General features: G+C 45.1%; 1 protein-coding gene across 1 annotated transcript in view; it reads left to right on the top strand.

Annotated features, from left to right (window-relative positions):
• The first annotated feature begins 1,479 nt into the window (after positions 1 to 1,479).
• The window catches only part of ldlrap1b (low density lipoprotein receptor adaptor protein 1b), a 58,875-nt gene continuing 41,810 nt past the window's right edge, over positions 1,480 to 18,544 (top strand). Inside the window, exon 1 of the mRNA XM_038799438.1 lies at positions 1,480 to 1,718. Coding sequence (XP_038655366.1) covers positions 1,634 to 1,718 — 85 coding nt within the window. The 5' untranslated portion in view covers positions 1,480 to 1,633. The remainder of the gene's footprint in view (positions 1,719 to 18,544) is intronic.

Here is an 18,544-nt window from a genome sequence, read left to right as displayed (position 1 = left end):
TGTTTGGATTAAGACGGCTCCCTGAGTAGTTAGTTAGATGTATTGTGTTTAAGCTTGGAAGGGTGGTGTAACTAATGGGAGGAGCTAGTGTATCAGGCATTTTAGCAGAGAAGCAGAGATTGTTCAACTTTTCTGAAAGTCAAACCATGAAGACAGTTTCTGAAGACTTCAGCTCGAGATCCTTAATGCTCTGACAGGATTCAGGTTTATCTCTTAAAACAGTCACAAAGAGCATCTCTTAAGCAAGTATCCCAGGGGCTGCTAACTGTATTTGAAAGTGGATGGAGAGCCGAGATGGTTCTGTTGTTTGAGTGGGAGTAAAGATAGGGTTATTGTGTCAATGTATTAATTACAGTTTATGGGTTAAGTATCAGCTATTTTCTTGTGTGATGTTACAGATACTTTAATACTGTGTTAGTAATAAAGTTTGTTTTAATATACCACATCCCTATTTTTGTGTGAAATCACTCCTGGAGCGAGGTATCCTTTCCTCACAGCCGTACAAAATTAAAATAAAATATTGGGGGTTCTGTCCCGCATCCTAGCCACGATTGGGTCTGGGGTGGGATCGTAATACAAGAGAATCGTCTCACCCCCTACAATCCAAAAGATGTGCAGGGTAGGTTAATTTCCTTCTGATTCCTCTTACCACATTGTAGCTCACAATGAGATACAGTTCAATGCTGCAAGAGGAGAGGAACAATAATAATATTTATTAGTGTCATAAGTCGGCTTACATTTACATTGCAATGAAGTTACTATGAAAATATGTCAAAGGGGCAATGCTGGGAGTAAGGTGCAAAGTACCAGGGTCCAGGTTCAAGCAGATATTTCCCATATGTATGTTGCTGAAACATTGAGGCTTACAGAGGATTCCCCCGTCTAATAACTCTATGGAAAAGTCACAATTTTTGACAACTGTGACACCCTCTTGTACAGAAAAGAAATGAAAATGTCAAATAAACCTGTCAGATGTACAAAGACACAGGCTGAGATGCCTCTGGGAGTTGGAGTTCAGATGGATATCATGCCATTGCTACTGCCTTGTAGCTCAGTCCAGTTTATGTTTCCTCTTCCAGTACGAGTTGTGTAGAAGAGTCGAAATGTTAACTCTGTTCCTCTCTCCACAGATTCAGCCAGACGTGCCGAGTATGTCCAGCACTTTGTGTTTATATTTCAGATTTCCAGCACCCGGTGTGTATTGCTTTCATTCTGTCTCTCAACTTTCTCTCACACCCACACAGACATACCACTCCTCCCACTGTGCTGTGAAGTTGTATTTGCTGGGTGCTGACACTGTAAAGAGCTTCTGTCCACTGGTAAGCCACGAAGCCAGGCCGGACCAGCCCACAGGGTGATCTCATCAACCTGTAAAGTTTGACCATTTTGAGGAAACTTTTTAACTGGTGATCGACAAACGCAATGTCAGGGACGTGTTACGTCACGACTGCACCGAAGTATTTTACATAAATGTCACCTCCCCTAAACTCCATAGAGGGTTTTTCTTTTGAAGAAAGTTTGCAGGAGGGAGTAGAAGAGACGGCGCAGCTGAAGGCTGATGTAAAAAGCAGTTTTGCTTTGCTTTGCTTTTTTTGGGGTGGTTGGTTGGGGTGTGGGCGCTGGGACTTATAACATGGACGCTTTAAAGTCGGCAGGACGAGCCATTATAAGAAGTCCCAGCATCGCCAAACAAGGCTGGGGAAGTGGCAAACACAAAAGTAGGTTTATTTACAATCCGACTTTACAAGCCGGCGTTGTTGAGGTTTTGAGTGGGCAAAAGTTGCTTCAGCATTGGGCAAGCTGCCGGTTCGTGGATGTTGTTAACGTGGAATCTTTGTTACAAATGTGTCTCTCTCCGACTTTTGGCCGGAGCTCGATGTTGCCGGGCCTGGGGATAGTTGCACTTATTCTGCCTGCTTGTGTTGAAAGGTAAAAATGTCAGCAGTGAAGTCCAATGTGAAAGAAGCGCAGAGCGCGCTTACAAATGGAGACCCGGGGAACCTGTCTCTTGCGGCTCGAACAAACGTGTCAACGTGTGTAACTGACCAGGAAACTGTCAATTTCACCACTTGTGAATTTCCTTTGCGTTTCACTTGAACTGTGACCGTATGGATTCCAATCCGCCCTGGATTACTCCGACATTTAAGGATTATTATTTTTTAATATTTTTTTTAAAACTTTTTTGTTTAGAAGGCGCCACCCTGAAGTTGATTGGCTCCACCCCTCTCCCCCGGGCGAGATAGATTGATGTCTCACTCCACCAGCGCAAATTGCGATCAGAGTTCATGACTTTCCCTGAACGGAATTTCAAGAATGCCCTGAGCGACATTCTCACGAAGCAGCCCCCACACTCTCAGTTCTTTCACGATCAGTGCGAGCTCCTGTCACCCACTCATTTAAAAACCTTTTGGCATTTGGAGTTCATAAGGCACCATGCAGGCTGTAATACAGACTCGGAATATGGTACTGCTCCCCCAAGTGTAGTCAGACTGCTCTCAGAGTATCATCATATTACAGCCTGGAGGTTGGAGGAATTATTAACTATGGCCTATCAACTACGCGTGAAATTATAGGTGAAGAAGTTGCTGGATTTGTGCTCTCGACTTTATAGAAGTGTTCAGACTGAGACTTGTATATCTGATACAGTAACATACATAGAAAATATAAGCAGGAGGAGGCCTTTCGGTCATGGCTGATCAACGAGTTCAATATCCCTTGATCCCTTTAGCCCCACCAGCTAAATCTAATTCCTTCTTGAAACTTGTTGTACTTTCCTGTGTGATGCTAGCTCTCTTGCTCTGGCTGATCTCCAGATTTTCACAGTTGCGCATGACACAGGACATGCCCTGTGTCATTATTGCTAAAATATCTCCACTAATGTCATCCCATGCTTTCTGCTAATGATATGTTCAAATAAGCAGGCAGAATGTTCCCGTGAGCCTGTGATTACTGAGATGTGCCATGTCTTACATTGTTTTATACTGAGTATCATGTCATGGGGAGGGTGCTCGTGTCTGCTCTAGCTTTGTTCTCAGAACAAAGTAAGAGTTGCCCTATTCAAACTGCAAAATAATTCACTGGAATGAATATTTAATACATGTGTTCCAGTTGTATCTGTATTTGCAAAAAAGAGATTTTTTGCAACCTGTTTATATCTAAAGGTGTATTATATAAGGATTTGCACAATCCTTTACCTAATTTTCTTCATAATCTGATTAATGTACCCAAAATCCCATGAACAGCAAATTATCGGGTGATGGTTGAAAGAATGAGGATATTCAGGACATCGAAAGGGGATCAGGGGTTATGGGGAGAAGGCAGGAGAATGGGGATGAGAAAATATCAGCCATGATTGAATGGCGGAGGAGACTCGATGGGCCGAGTGGTCTAATTCTGCTCTTATGTCTTGTGGTCTTATGGAAAGTGTCCACCTTAAAAAGCATCCTGTATGAAATAGGACAGCCCCAGCAATGCATCGCCCTTGCAGCATTGTACAAGTTTGGGTTGGGGTTTGAACCCACAACCTTTTACTTCAAAGGCAAGCGTATAATGCTGCCAACTAAAGACTTTGGTAAAATTTTATTTAGTTTTGTTGTAGTACTGAGCTTGAGATGTAGGGTGGAATTTTCCTAAAAATGTGTCAGGTTCTAACTGAAAACCGGCGAGTTTCTCCCCAGAAACACAGTCAGTTTTCATTCCAGCGGCTGAATTCTCCGTAGCCCCGCGCCGAACGAGGAAATCGGGTCCGGCGCTGCTGAAGCGATTCTCTGGTCTCCGGAGATTCGCTCAGGAATTGCTCGTGCGCAATTACGCGGCACAGCTAGGGGGTCATTGGCAGATCCGATCCGGTTCCTGCGCAAAACTGGCCAAGTTCCCGACAGCGTGGTTCTAACCACGTATCGGCCGTCGGGAACCTTGGGTGGCGGCTGCGGCCTCGGTCCACGGCCACCCTGGTGGGGGGGCGGGGGGGTGGAGAATCGATCACCTGGGGAGGACCTCATAGATGGCCAGGGGAGTAATCGCACGATCCCGGGGATGGGAGCCCACGTTTTGGATGGCGGTCGGAGTCCACCATCGTGCCACTGCAGGCCGCCGCTGTGTGCATGCGCGGACTCCCGACCGGACGTGCAGGGCTCTGTATCCGCAGCCAGAGCTGAGAGGAGCACTCCAGGGCCCAACCAGCCCCATGCAGGTAAGAGAATCGCTCAGGACTTTCATAAGGAAAGTCCAGAGTGAAACGCCAGTGTTTTTACGCTGGCATGGGGACAGCGCCCCATTTTTGGAGAACTTCTGACACTTTGTCAAAAAAAGCTGGGGTTTTGCACCATCACTCGGGCAGAGTGGGGCCTCGTAGGCCTTGCCATGTCCCTGATCACATAGGGGCTACACGCTCCTCAGAGTCCCCAGTATGGCCATCACGACTGGTTTCCGTTTTGGATACCAGTAGTGATTCGCGCAGGTGCGATCTCACGCCGCAACTGAACATCGTACCACCCCAGAATCAATGGTGTCAATCCGTTTATTAATATTTGAAACCATTTAAATCCATGGCAATCAGCTCTGCCGCAAATCCCGTTATGGCCCTCTCGTCAGGAGTTAGTGATCATAACGGAATTTGTGCCCACGGCAAATGGGCCTTGAAAATGTTGCCTGTGATGTTTTGAACATTAGGTTGTTAACCTCAAAAGGCTGGAGTTTCACTCTGAGCTGGTACTCCCCCGAGACAGACACTGAAGCACAAACAATCTTTGATAAACTTGCACCTTTAAAAATCTGATTTCCAAAGCATGGATCTTTTTTCTGTCTGTTTTACTGTGAGTACAAAGGCCTCAAATAGTTTCTGCAGCATAAGTGGAAGACCAAATGACATAGAGATTGATGCCGGAGATCATATATTTTCAGTGTTTCCCTCGCCAAATACTTTATTGAAGAGCAAAATTCTATCCAGATACTTGGAGTTTCTTCCATGTGAACCACAATTGGAAGTTTGGAGTTCTCCTTTAACGAATAGAAGATTATTCCAGTTGAGCTGAAAGATTATAGAATCATGTGATGGATGGTAAGGTATTAAAGGCTTTTCCTCAGCCTTTTGCAACAATATTTGATTTCACGTGGCAAATTTTATTTCAAAACTAGAAATTTAGCTTAAAATTTAACTTGGATTATATCTTTGTAGAGCTAGAATAATTTACTCATGCTGGATGTAGCAAACCATGCAACATTAGCAGTAATGCCAGTTAGTTGAACAAATTGTGAGCACAGTGTATGGGTGTCCCTAGACAAGGCACTATACTAACCTCTTTGGATTGTACAGGCCACAGCCAACAAAGTAACCATTCCTAAACCAGAATGTACAGTTGTGCTGACGTACTAATTGTTTCACATGTAGGCCATTGCAAATGCAACAAAAGCAACTGTCAAACTGCACCAATGTGTGTGAGTCAGTGAATTAATTTCATTTTTTAGTAATATTTTGGAATGGTGGTTAGATTAGTTAAAACTGTATTACTGAAATGGTTGCTCATAAGTTGCTAACCATTGCTTCCTGGTGATGAGATTCTTATTACACAGGGTCTGGTTAATCAATATAAACAGGGGAGTAAAAACAAGCCAAGGAATGTTTTTCATTTTGAAATATTTTTGTTTCAGATCCAAGAACAATTCCTTGACATCAGATGTAAACTGCAAAAAGATTAGCCTTGTCTAACCCTGCCTCTTTGCACCATCTCCCAACACGTACAATATATATGAATTTTACATGCTGTGTCTTACGTATGGAGTACTGTCAGAGTAGGTTGTCTGCACTTTGGAACTGTCCCTCAGAAACAGCACTGTAAATGGCCAGCTACTTTATCCACCTACTTAGTTTCATTTGTCCCGTCAGGGCTGGTTTCTCGTGTATAAATAAACCTTTGTTTGTATCTGGCAAACGAGAACCGAATTCCCCATTTGCTTTGAAAATTTGATATCATTTACCTCAATGAGCATTACAAATTTAGTCAGTTTAAAATAAACTTCGAGCCACATGGCTGGTCCTCGCCCTTCTACTTTTAATGGTCTTGCTAGCATTAACTTCAAATATGGCCGCTCGTAAGTGGTGTTCAGTAAAAATCAGGGTCAGCATGTCACAGCCTGTACACAATTTCTGGGAAGAAAATATATATGGAAATGGTTCTGGCTATAACTCCTCATTTGCCAAATAAAAAGCCCTTTGTTAAATGAACCAAGGATTTAAGTGGTACAGGGTGTGTCTATAAATGAAGCAATTTTTTTTTAACACAATGAGGTAGCTGGTGCACTGAAGATTAAAAGTGATGCAGCGCCTGCCACTGATTTCACTACGATACAATGTTGAAGTTCTTGTAACCGCTACTGTAAAAACCTTTAGTGACTTGATGCAGTAACTAATGCTGGAATATAGTTTTGATATCATTTAACACCATAAACAGTTCTCCTATATCTTGTCATTCTTCAGCTATAAGCATGTAGGATGAGCATAGTTAACTTGTTAGACAAATGAGTCATCAGAACTAAGCCTAGTATTGTTCTTAACCTTAAGTACATTTTCAGTGTGTCATCAAATCGTGATCAGGAATGGATCAGTGATATTTTCATCACCTCTAGCCTGGTAGTATTGATTATGTAGCATCTTGTTCAAGGTCACTTACCAGGAACTGAACTGAGACTCATCCTTGTCTGCATGACTCCAACCTTGTCATTAGATTGGCTCAGTGGTTATATCCTTGCCTCTTCACCCATTTCAGAGCTTGGAAGCACCAAATCTCAGCTGATATGGATATAGATAGAGAATTTACAGTGCAGAAGGAGGCCATTCGGCCCATCGAGTCTGCACCGGCTCTTGCAAAGAGCACCCTACCCAAGGTCAACACCTCCACCCTATCCCCATAACCCAGTAACCCCACCCAACACTAAGGGCAATTTTGGACACTTAGGGCAATTTATCATAGCCAATCCACCTAACCCGCCCATCTTTGGACTGTGGGAGGAAACCGGAGCACCCGGAGGAAACCCATGCACACACGGGGAGGATGTGCAGACTCCGCACAGACAGTGACCCAAGCCGGAATTGAACCCGGGACCCTGGAGCTGTGAAGCGATTGTGCTATCCACAATGCTACCGTGCTGCCCCTTTTTCCACTCCCAGACCGCTTCACTGTGACACTGACTGCGAGGACACCACTCCCCTGTGCTGAAGCACAACACTGCGGTAGTATTGCGTTGTTGAAGGTGCTGACCATCAAATGAAATCTAAAACCAAGGAGCCACCTGGTTAGGTGGACATAATAAACAAAGCCCCCATGGCACTTATTTTGAAGAGTGGGGTTTGTCCTAGATTCTGGCCAGCAATTAGCCCTCAGCTATCAAAACCAATTTGTTGTTCATTGGTGCTTGAGGATGTTGTGTGAGAACATGTTTCTGTGTTTTCCTGCAAAACACTGACTGCATTTCAAGAGATGAGTCATTGTCCAAGACATTTTATTTTTTGGCGGGGTGGCAGGGGGAGGTTGCTTTTGAGGATAAACAATACATAAATGCAAATCCTTCCTTTTGCTACATTCAGCCATGGTTCTTTTGACAGAGCCATCATTAGTGAGAATGAAACAGTACATAGCTGATAGTTTTCAAATCCTTACCTGTAATAACTTGAGCAACTACTGATAATTTTTACCTTCACATCTTTTCTATGTTGGGCAGATGTTTTAAATCTGTTTTTTAATCTATAGTACTGTAAGTGTTAAGGTAGACCACTTTCACACCCATTTCCTGCCATGAAATTTGGCAGAATTGATTTTTTAAAACAAGTATTAAAATGAGCAAATTGGAAGTGACACTAAGGCCAGCGCTCCCAATCTCCAGGTGGTCGTACCCCAAAGGAATCCCAGAAGATGCGCTGGGGACTCTACAGAGGTCCCCACGCAAGGAGGGAATTGCCTGGGAAGTTTAAACTTCTAATGGGCGATTCCTTGCAGTGGGAACTATCCAATTTAATTGCAGACTTCAGATGGTTCTGACTGTCTCAGCAGAATAGCTGCCCAGGAAATATTAGTTGGATTGGATTGGATTTGTTTATTGTCACGTGTACCAAGATACTGTGAAAAGTATTTTTCTGCAAGCAGCTCAACAGATCATTCAGTACATGGAAGAAAAGGGAATTAAACACAATTCAAGAAAATACATAATAGGGCAACACAAGATATACAATGTAACGACATGAGCATTGGCATTGGATGAAGCATACAGGGTGTAGTGTTAATGAGGTCAGTCAATAAGAGGGTCATTTAGGAGTCTGGTGACAGTGGGGAAGAAGCTGTTTTTAAGTCTGTTCGTGTGTGTTCTCAGACTTCTGTATCTCCTGCCCGATGGAAGAAGTTGGATAAGTGAGTAAGCCGGGTGGGAGGGATCCTTGATTATGCTGCCCGCTTTCCCCCGGCAGCGGGAGGTGTAGATGGACTCCATGGATGGGAGGCAGGTTTGTGTGATGGACTGGGCGGTATTCATGACCCTCTGAAGTTCCTTGCGGTCCTGGGCCGAGCAGTTGCCATTCCAGGCTGTGATGCAGCCTGATAGGATGCTTTCTATAGTGCTTCTGTAAAGGTTGGTAAAGGTTAATGTGGACATGCCGAATTTCCTTAGTTTCCTGAGGAAGTATAGGCGCTGTTGTGCTTTCTTGGTGATAGCGTCGACGTGGGTGGACCAGGACAGATTTTTGGTGATGTGCACCCCTAGGAATTTGAAACTGCTAACCATCTCCACCTCGGCCCCGTTGATGCTGACAGGGGTGTGTACAGTACTTTGCTTCCTGAAGTAGATGACCAGCTCTTTAGTTTCGCTGGCATTGAGGGAGAGATTGTTGCCGTTACACCACTCACTGGGTTCTCTATCTCCCTCCTGTATTCGGACTCGTCGTTATTCGAGATCCGGCCCACTATGGTCGTATCATCAGCAAACCTATAGATGGAGTTGGAACCAAGTTTTGCCACGCAGTCATGTGTGTACAGGGAGTAGAGTAGGGAGCTAAGTACGCAGCCTTGCGGGGCACCGGTATTGAGGACTATTGTGGAGGAGGTGTTGGTGTTCATTCTTACTGATTGTGGTCTGTTGGTCAGAAAATCAAGGATTCAGTTGCAGAGTGGAGAGCCAAGTCCTAGGTTTTGGATTAAAACCACTTTCAACTCCTGGGTAACTATGGTACTAACCACCCCGACCCCTCCCCACCCCACTACCCTCTGACTCTCCCCACCCCTCTGACTATGCTGTTGTCACCTCACAGACCCAAGGCCAACCCCACTCCACTGCCCTGGACCACCCTAACACCTCTCCTCTCCCACTTACCGTACAGATGTACCTTCTCCCTGGCTTCTCAGTGAATGCAACCTTTACACTTAGCTGGTTTGAGGCAGCTAGTGCTGTAAAAAGGAGACTTGGCTTCAATTTCTCCCAATGCTGATGCCCTGCACTGGAGGGAGTCCAGGGGCTGCTGTGCTGCACTTTTCTCACCAGGCCTGGGGTGAAAGATCGGGCGAGAAATGTGAGCTCCCAACCTGGGTAAGTCAAAAAGGAATGGAGTGGCAATCTGACTTGTAATGCCATTCCTCGAAAGTTCTATCATTTGCGAAAATCTCAAATGCTAGTATGATAAATAGGAACAGATTTTACAACCTCCCACTATTTGTTTTGGCATCTAGCTTGTTGTCTAGAACTTTAGAAATTATGAAATCTATAAATTGAATGAAAACGTTTGGTTCATTTGGTAACCTTAGAGATCAGTAAGATCTTGGGGCCTCACGGTAGCATGGTGGTTAGCATCAATGCTTCACAGCTCCAGGGTCCCAGGTTCGATTCCCGGCTGGGTCACTGTCTGTGTGGAGTCTGCACGTCCTCCCCGTGTGTGCGTGGGTTTCCTCCGGGTGCTCCGGTTTCCTCCCACAGTCCAAAGATGTGCGGGTTAGGTGGATTGGCCATGCTAAATTGCCCGTAGTGTAAGGTTAATGGGGGGATTGTTGGGTTACGGGTATATGGGTTACGTGGGTTTAAGTAGGGTGATCATTGCTCGGCACAACATCGAGGGCCGAAGGGCCTGTTCTGTGCTGTACTGTTCTATGTTCTATGTCTATCTTTTGCTTTGGCCGATCTTGGTTGGAGTAGGAGGGATGCTACAATTGATATCCACATATCTGATTGCGAGGGGAGGGAAATTTAATGAGGTTGTCTTGTCTACAATATGACCGCGGCTACACTTAATTGACCTTAAAGTACTTTGGGTCTTAATGAAGTCATTAAAGGTTATATATAGTTGTAAATTTTCTTCTCTTCCATTTAAATAGTGACTCAGTATGCATGGCCGCCAAGTAAGGGTGCGATCAAAGGTAGCTGTGCTGAACTCCATGGAAAAAGTGGCATTTAAAATTTGCTGTCTAGAGTTATGTACGAAGAATGCACACTTAGAAATTGCACCCTGCTAGTTTTGGAGTTGAAGACTGAGTTGCTATATGGATATCTGGTGTGACGTTTTAATTCAATTGTATTTTTAAAAATTCATTATTGGGCTGTGGGCATTGCTGGCAAGGTTGGAATTGAATGTTCATTCCCATTGATTAGAGTAGTTTGCAAGGCCATTTCAAAAGTTGGGTGGGGTGGGTAAGAGTAAACCCTGTCTATGTGAGATAGAGTTTACTCTTAACCTCCTGATAGGACCATTTTTTGCTCACTTTTCTTTTCAGCTGATAGCAATTTTCAATTCTATTTCCAGCATATATTTATCAACCGGAATTCAAATTCTCAAAGCCCTTTGATGGAATTTGACCTTGCAATTATTAGTCCAGTCGAGCAATATAAACATTATGCTACAAGACCTAGTCCACAGACAGTAATTTGTATACATGTGTTTTTAATCTTTATTGTTTCTGTGTAGCATGATACAACGCTTATCTATTAATTCTTGGCTTGTCACTTCCTGCATTTTAGGAACATATGGGGTATTTATAATATCCTTGTGCAACTGTAAACTTTAATAATTTTGGATGTGCACACAATGGAAGCAAACTCAAATGGAAATATGAAAACCTGGGATAGGGGGTGGATTTCGCACCCACGTTCGTCCCAAACACAGATGGCGACATGGGCGTAAACGCCCTGAGAGCTGAAGAATGATAATATCACCGACGGGTTCGTGTGTTCTGATTTTCCCTGCCCACCCATGAGTGACTTATTGTAGTTCCCACCCAGAAAAGTTGAGAAACTCATTTCAATATATTACGGTCTCGTCAGTGGTCTAACTCTGCCATATTTAGCCCCCCCCCCCCCCCCTCTCACTCTGCAATGTGATCTCACGCAGCGAGGTGTATAACTGGCTTCTTTAAAAATGGGAATCAGACGAAAGGAATCCACCAGGGGTGCAGATGTAAGTACAGCCATTGGGATGGAGAGGGAAATAGCTGGGCAGGGCAGTGCAGTTCTGGGAGGGGGGGGGGCCTTCATTTTGTGAGATCCGTGCGGGTGGGGGTGTTCCCTTGCATTTCCTGAGGGAGGGTGTGTGTGTTGGTGGTGCATCTGTTTCCATGGGATCTTTTGCTTTTATTTTTATAAGAAGGGGTTGCCATTTGGAGAGCTGATGTTTCCGGCTCTATCAGGCCCCGCCCCATGATTGTGATGGTGTGAGATACTTCTCCAGCATTATTTTATGTTGAGTGCTGGAAAATATAGAGGGATAAGCTGGTTGTGAAGTTGGCAAACTGCATATTGGTTTTCTTGTCTGGTCCAATGATTGGAGCGGGCCGGGGTGGGGGGGAACTTTGTCCCTGGTTTACAAAGTTTTTCAAGTAAATTGGGCAGCAACTAATAAATATTCGTCTGATTTTACAAGATGTTGAAATGGATAAATTGAAGCCTGGAAGTTTGAACTGTGTTGTTTTGAAATGTTATGAATTATACTTTCATATACCATTTAACATTTGTTTGGTACATCCAAAGCATTTAGGGCAGCACGGTAGCATTGTGGTTAGCACAAATGCTTCACAGCTCCAGGGTCCCAGGTTCGATTCCCGGCTGGGTCACTGTCTGTGCGGAGTCTGCACGTCCTCCCTGTGTGCGTGGGTTTCCTCCGGGTGCTCTGGTTTCCTCCCACAGTCCAAAGATGTGCGGGTTTGGTGGATTGGCCAGGCTAAATTGCCCTTAGTGTCCTAAAAAATAAGGTTAATGGGGGTTGTTGAGTTACTGGTATAGGGTGGATATGTGGGCTTGAGTAGGGTGATCATTGCTCGGCACAACATCGAGGGCCGAAGGGCCTGTTCTGTGCTGTACTGTTCTAAAATTGCTTCATGGCTCCAGGGTCCCAGGTTCGATTCCCGGCTTGGATCACTGTCTGTGCGGAGTCTGCACATTCTCCCCGTGTGTGCGTGGGTTTCCTCCGGGTGCACCGGTTTCCTCCCACAGTCCAAAGATGTGTAGGTTAGGTGGATTGGCCATGTTAAATTACCCTTAGTGTGCAAAATTGCCCTTAGTGTTGGGTGGGTTTACTGGGTTATGGGGATCGGGTGGAGGTGTTGACCTTGGGTAGGGTGCTCTTTCCAGGAGCCGGTGCAGACTCGATGGGCCGAATGGCCTCCTCCTGCACTGTAGATTCTAGGATTTGTGGTTCGACTATGCTTGTTCTAGTACTTGTGATCTGATGGTTCAAATTTTTAGCTGCAGGATACATACATGTAGTTGGAATTTTATACACGTTTACCCTCCCCCATATTTAAATGTGTATTTCATACATCTGTATTCTCATTTCACTTTGAGTGAGAAATTATGCCTACCAATGCATAGTTGCAGGAACCTTCAAGTAATGAACAGACTGGTAGGCATGGAACCATGCCAACACCCTGAACTGGTTTACCCATTATAAGCAGCTATTCAATCACACTGCAAGGATTAAAGATTTTGAAGTTCTTATTACTCATTTCTTTCCAGAAGGTGTCCCATGTAGGATTTGATGCATGCCAGGCACAGTCTGATCATTTGTGTGCTTTTTAAAATTAATTCTTGATGGGAAATTCAATCATTACACAGTTGTATCTTGGGCTACCCAAGTATCTGCACTAGAAACAACTAGCGGGGGAAAGAAAAACACTTCCCCATTTTCCCTTGGCCCGGATGTGTTGAGGATGGCTTTGTTGCACCACTCCTGTAGCCTTGGCTGTCAGTGGCAAGTAGCACAGACCAAGCAACTAACCTGGGTGCTCCCTTCTTGTCAGCATGGCTCTTTTCACACACAGCAGAGCACTTCCTTAACTTTTTCTGGACCTCATGATTTAATCAAAAGTAACATTAAAAGATTATTATTGCTTTCAACTACACCGTGGGTGAGTCCCTGCTGCCAGAGAAGTTGTTGAATGAGCTGTTTCATTTCACAACAATAGAAATGTCATAACCCACAGTGATAAAGAGAAGTTCAGACTTCACTCTGTGGAACTGTGCAACAAAGGCAAACAAATGCATTGAAAACATAGTTTTGAATCCAACTCTTGTGCCTTGCTTCAGGCAAATAGCAATGAATAGATCCCCTACCTGACCCAATGCAGAAGGACGCTATTCAGCCCATTGAGTCTGCACCGACCCTCCGAAGAGTACCCTACCTAAACCCACTCCCCCACCCTATTTCCTCCGAACCCCACCTAACCTGTGCATCTTTGGACCGTGGGGCGAAACAGGAGCACCGAGAGGAAACTCGCGCTGACACGGGGAGAAAGTGTAAACTCCACATACCAAAAAGGCTGGAATTGAACTGGGTTCCTGGAGCTGTGAGGCAGCAGTGATAACTACTGTGCCACCGAATGAATGGGTGAATCAACCAGTTTCACTGAAACTCTGTCTCTCTTGGGAAGGATTCACTTTTAAATATCTGATCTTGGAATTCTTTTCAAATGTTGCACCACTCGGATGGCTTCAACAACGGCCCACGTTGCAAGGTTACAATCTTGTCTCCCAAGATTCCATTCCCCTGGATTCCCCAGTTGACACTCGAGCACCAAATCACAATCACAGCTTCAGGTCCTTGGTCGCACTGAACAGAACACGACTGCTCCAAAGGGTTACCTTGACTCCAATGGCGTGTAGCACGGAGTCACCAACCTGGGTTCTTCAGGAATTCTACTGAGCCACTTGGAGCCTCTCTCTGCTCCTCCTTTTTTTTTTCTTTAACTGGCACCTGTTTCTGTCCTCTGTCTCTGTCCTGCACTTGGGACTTCTATTTGGGATCTCTCCCTGTTGCTTACCTGGGATACTTGCTAGCTATGGTGTTCCTCAACCAGTCACCTGACCCAGATTTTCGCACCCTTTTGTTTTCTGTGCGCAAGCACACTGGGTCCCAAAGAACATAAAAATGTAAAACAGTGCATGTGCAGCTCTCCCCGGTACGGAGCTGAAGTCCCTGTCCTCCAAGCTCAACGCTAAGGTAAGTTTGGGTTTCGCAGCAAGTGACGTATGAAAGAAAGAGAATATTTGCAAGGATCAGCATAGCTTTTAATCAAGAATAAACATGGCTTTCTCTAGCTCCTGTCAGCAGCTTGAATTCTTCAGATTAATGATCTGACAGTCGGCAGTTGTTTTATATGGAGGAGATTTTGAGAGCTGGAATCAGAGAAATTGCATTACAGAATGGCTTTCAATACAATGGGCACGATGTAACGGAACGTTTATGGGTGTGATTTACCGACCAACACACCGTGTTTTTTTTCAGCGGCCTGCCAGCGGGATTTACTAACCTCACCGCTGACAACGGGATTTCATGGTGACTGCACCCCTCGTCGCTGGGAAACCTGTGTGCCAGCGTAGGACCGGAATATCTTGCTGGCAGAACATCCAGCAGATTGCAGCCTCTATAAGTGTAATTTGTGACGGATTTCCGGCACGCTCCCCACCGCTATCTAACGGCACTTGGGGTGCAATCTATAGGCCACATTGCGTTCGAGCAAGAGCGCAGTGAGGCTGTTAAATCACGGAGAGGCCAAAACGAGAACTGTGCTGACGCCAATCTGTTTGCGATCAAACTGGCCCGCTCCCATTGCTAAAATCAGGATTTTGCTGTAGCGCGGTGAGCAACCAATAATCACCACTTATGCCGAATCTCCATACAATTAACGGGAAAGACCCCACATCTAATGGCCTCCCATGATCTAATGGCATGTCCAGCAAGTAGTCACGCAGGCGCCGATTGGTACTCTTCGTGAAACTGGCTGAAGGGTAGCTGCGGGGACCCGAGGAGGTGAGTAGCCAAAGAGAACCGAAGCACCGGGGCTTGGAGGGGAGGTGGGGAGCCCCCGGGGGGGCTGCCTCAGTTGGGGTGGGCTGCCATTGGAGGATGGGGTGGGGGGGGGTGCTGCTCATGGCCTCTATGAGGATGGGTGTCTCAGCGCCCACGGGTCCAACATGCCAAGCCATAGACCACATGGTGCCATTCCAGGGATATCCCCCACCCCCCAATACTAACCATCCATAACTCCCACTGCCCTTGGAGGCCTCTGGCCGTGCAGCTGAAAACTATTGCTAATTTGGAATTGGCTTTTGTGGTAGTTAAAGTGAGCACTTCAAATCTCCCAAGTGGATCCCTGTGGGTGGGCAGGTCATGTAGCATGCGGGAGTTACTGCCTAGCATCCCAATCAGACCATGATGCCTGGACACTGTTGCTGAACACTGCAGGAAGCAACCCCATGGATGCAGCGGCCAATATTGGAACACCCAGGGGCTCTGCAGCGCCTCGACTATGCCCACCCGAGACTGGGACATTCTCCGCAGTGCCTCATTGAGGTCCCCCAGTGACTGGGACCCGCTGTCGAGGCGCTCAGCCATGGCCGTCGCCTACTGAGCCACGACTTGGACTCCTGCACTCGTGTTGCTGACATCACCCACCAGGCTCTCTATTGCAGTCGCTACCCTAGCAGTGTTGGCCTTGGTGTCAAGCATTGCTGATGCCATCTCCTGCACTGGTAGCCTCTGGGACTCCTCAAATTGGCTATGGACCTGCTGGAGTGTCTCTGACATCTCCATTTGAATCTCACAGCCACACCCTATCATCTGCATCAGCTCTGGTAAATGTGATCCAAAAGCTCAGCATCTGACTGGAACCCAGCTGGGTCCTGGGATCCAGCAGGCCTCCGACTGCTGGCTCGCCTTTCCGTTACTGCCTCCACCTGATAGGCCTGGGGGGGGGGGGGGGGGGGGGGGGGATGTTGCAGGTAGGTAATGGGAAACTTCTTGCAAAACCAGCCATAAATGAACTTAGAAATTTTTCCATTAAATTCTGCCTTCTTGGGCAGCACGGTTGTGTAATGGTTAGCACTCGTTCCTCACGTCGACAAGGTCCCAGGTTCGATCCCGGCCCTCGGTCACTGTCCATGTGGAGTTTGCATATTCTCCCCGTGTTTGCGTGGGTTTCGCCCCCACAAACCCAAAGATGTGGACGAGAGGTGGATTGAACACACTAAATTGCCCCTTAATTGGAAAAAATGAATTGGGTACTCTAAATTTATATAAAATTCATCCTCTGTCTCCCAGGCTACAAGGTTGCCTCCAATTCTGCACATTTTACATTCTTTTATACAAGTTCTTCTGATACTCCATTTTTATTGTATTGTAAAATGATGTCATAGAATGGGACACCTATACATTAGTTAACCTTTAAATAAACTTTGTACTTTTTCCATGTAAAATGGTTCTCTGTACAGACAGAGACGCTCTGAGATTATACATTTCTGTATTAATGTGGTTTTTCAAATTGACATGTAATTTCACATAATGGATGCATTACGTGGACTCTGGTCCATATAAAGCAGAATTTCTATTCATGGATTCAAATTTTCTGCTGATGTGCTGTTACTGGAAGAAAGGATGCTCTTAGGGGTTTTGAAAGTTGTGTAGTTATATCAGACAGTGTAGTGGATGAGGGCAGTTTTCTAATTCTGGGATTAAATTTAAATATTGTGCTAGTTTGGATGTGCTTTAAATTAATGTCTATTTAAGGTTTCAGGTTTGGTCATTTTATCATCTTGTCTGCAGTAAATTACCTGTTGCAAATATTTTGTCTGCTCAAAAAATCCCAGAACTAAAGTTGGAAGTTAAAATAACTACAATTCTTTGCAGACTTAAACAAAAATCAGCTTCATCCTGACTAAACTAGCCATGATTCTAGAATTGGCAAGTTGGGTTTAGATCATCTTGGAGTTTTTCACATTGGTCTATAATTTAAAAGAAAATCCTATTCTGGATAAATGTCATAAATAAGTAGGATCGAAGATTCCAATAATAAATTTAGATATAATGTACTCATCAATGGAGTCCTGAACTGCTGAGATCATGAACAGTAAACGAAGTAGTTGGAAGGTAAACGGTAGCACCGTGGTTAGCACTGTTGCTTCACAGCGCCAGGGTCCCAGGTTTGATTCCCGGCTTGGATCACTGTCTGTGTGAAGTCTGCACGTTCTCCCCGTGTCTGCATGGGTTTCCTCCGGGTGCTCCGGTTTCCTCCCACAAGTCCCGAAAGAAGTGCTGTCAGGTGAATTGGACAGTCTGAATTCTCCCTCTGTGTACTCGAACAGGCACCGGAATGTGGCGACGAGGGGCTTTTGACAGTAACTTCATTGTAGTGTTAATGTGAGCCTACTTGTGATAATAAAGATTATTATTATTATAAACAAGTAGTAGTAGTTTGTTACAGAATTGCAATACTGCTGAAAAAAGAGACATGTCAAAGCTTTTCATCTTGCACTCATCAGGACACACAAGCGCAGGAATGCCGATTTATAAGGGGAAAACAACACTTTACATAACCATTTACTACTCGATACTGCAGCATGATCTCGACAATATCTAGGCTTGGGCTGACAAGTGGTAGGCAATGATCATATCTAATAAGAGAGGATCACAAGTGGCAGGCAATGATCATATCTAATAAGAGAGGATCTAACTACTGCACCACTGTGCTTCCCTAAGGCGCACTAAGTTAAACAGGTTTTTACTCCCCAGTTGGGAGTCTCCCTGCTAACATAGAACGTAGAAAAATACAGCACAGAACAGATCCTTTGACCCACGATGTTGTGCCAAACTTTTGTCCTCTATCAAGAACAAATTTATCTACATCCCATCATTCTACTGTAATCCATGTACCTATCCAATAGCCGCTTGAAGGTCCCTAATGTTTCTGACTCAACTACTTCCACAGGCAGTGCATTCCATGCCCCCACTACTCTCTCTGGGTAAAGAACCTACCTCTGACATCCCCCCTATATCTTCCACCATTCACCTTAAATTTATGTCCCCTTGTAATGGTTTGTTCCACCTGGGGAAAAAGTCTCTGACTGTCTACTCTATCTATTCCCCTGATCATCTTATAAACCTCTATCAAGTCGCCCCTCATTCTTCTCCGTTCTAATGAGAAAAGGCCGAGCACACTCAACCTTTCCTCGTAAGACCTAAGGTGTGTTAGTTAATGGCAGCAATATTAAAGAGTTTTCTGCAGCTCATTATTTTTAACATGAGAGAGTT

This window comes from Scyliorhinus canicula, chromosome 1 (assembly GCF_902713615.1).
Source record: "Scyliorhinus canicula chromosome 1, sScyCan1.1, whole genome shotgun sequence".
Lineage (NCBI taxonomy): Eukaryota > Metazoa > Chordata > Chondrichthyes > Carcharhiniformes > Scyliorhinidae > Scyliorhinus > Scyliorhinus canicula.
Note: the sequence above shows the minus strand (reverse complement) of the source record. Positions and strands in the feature narration are given on the sequence as shown.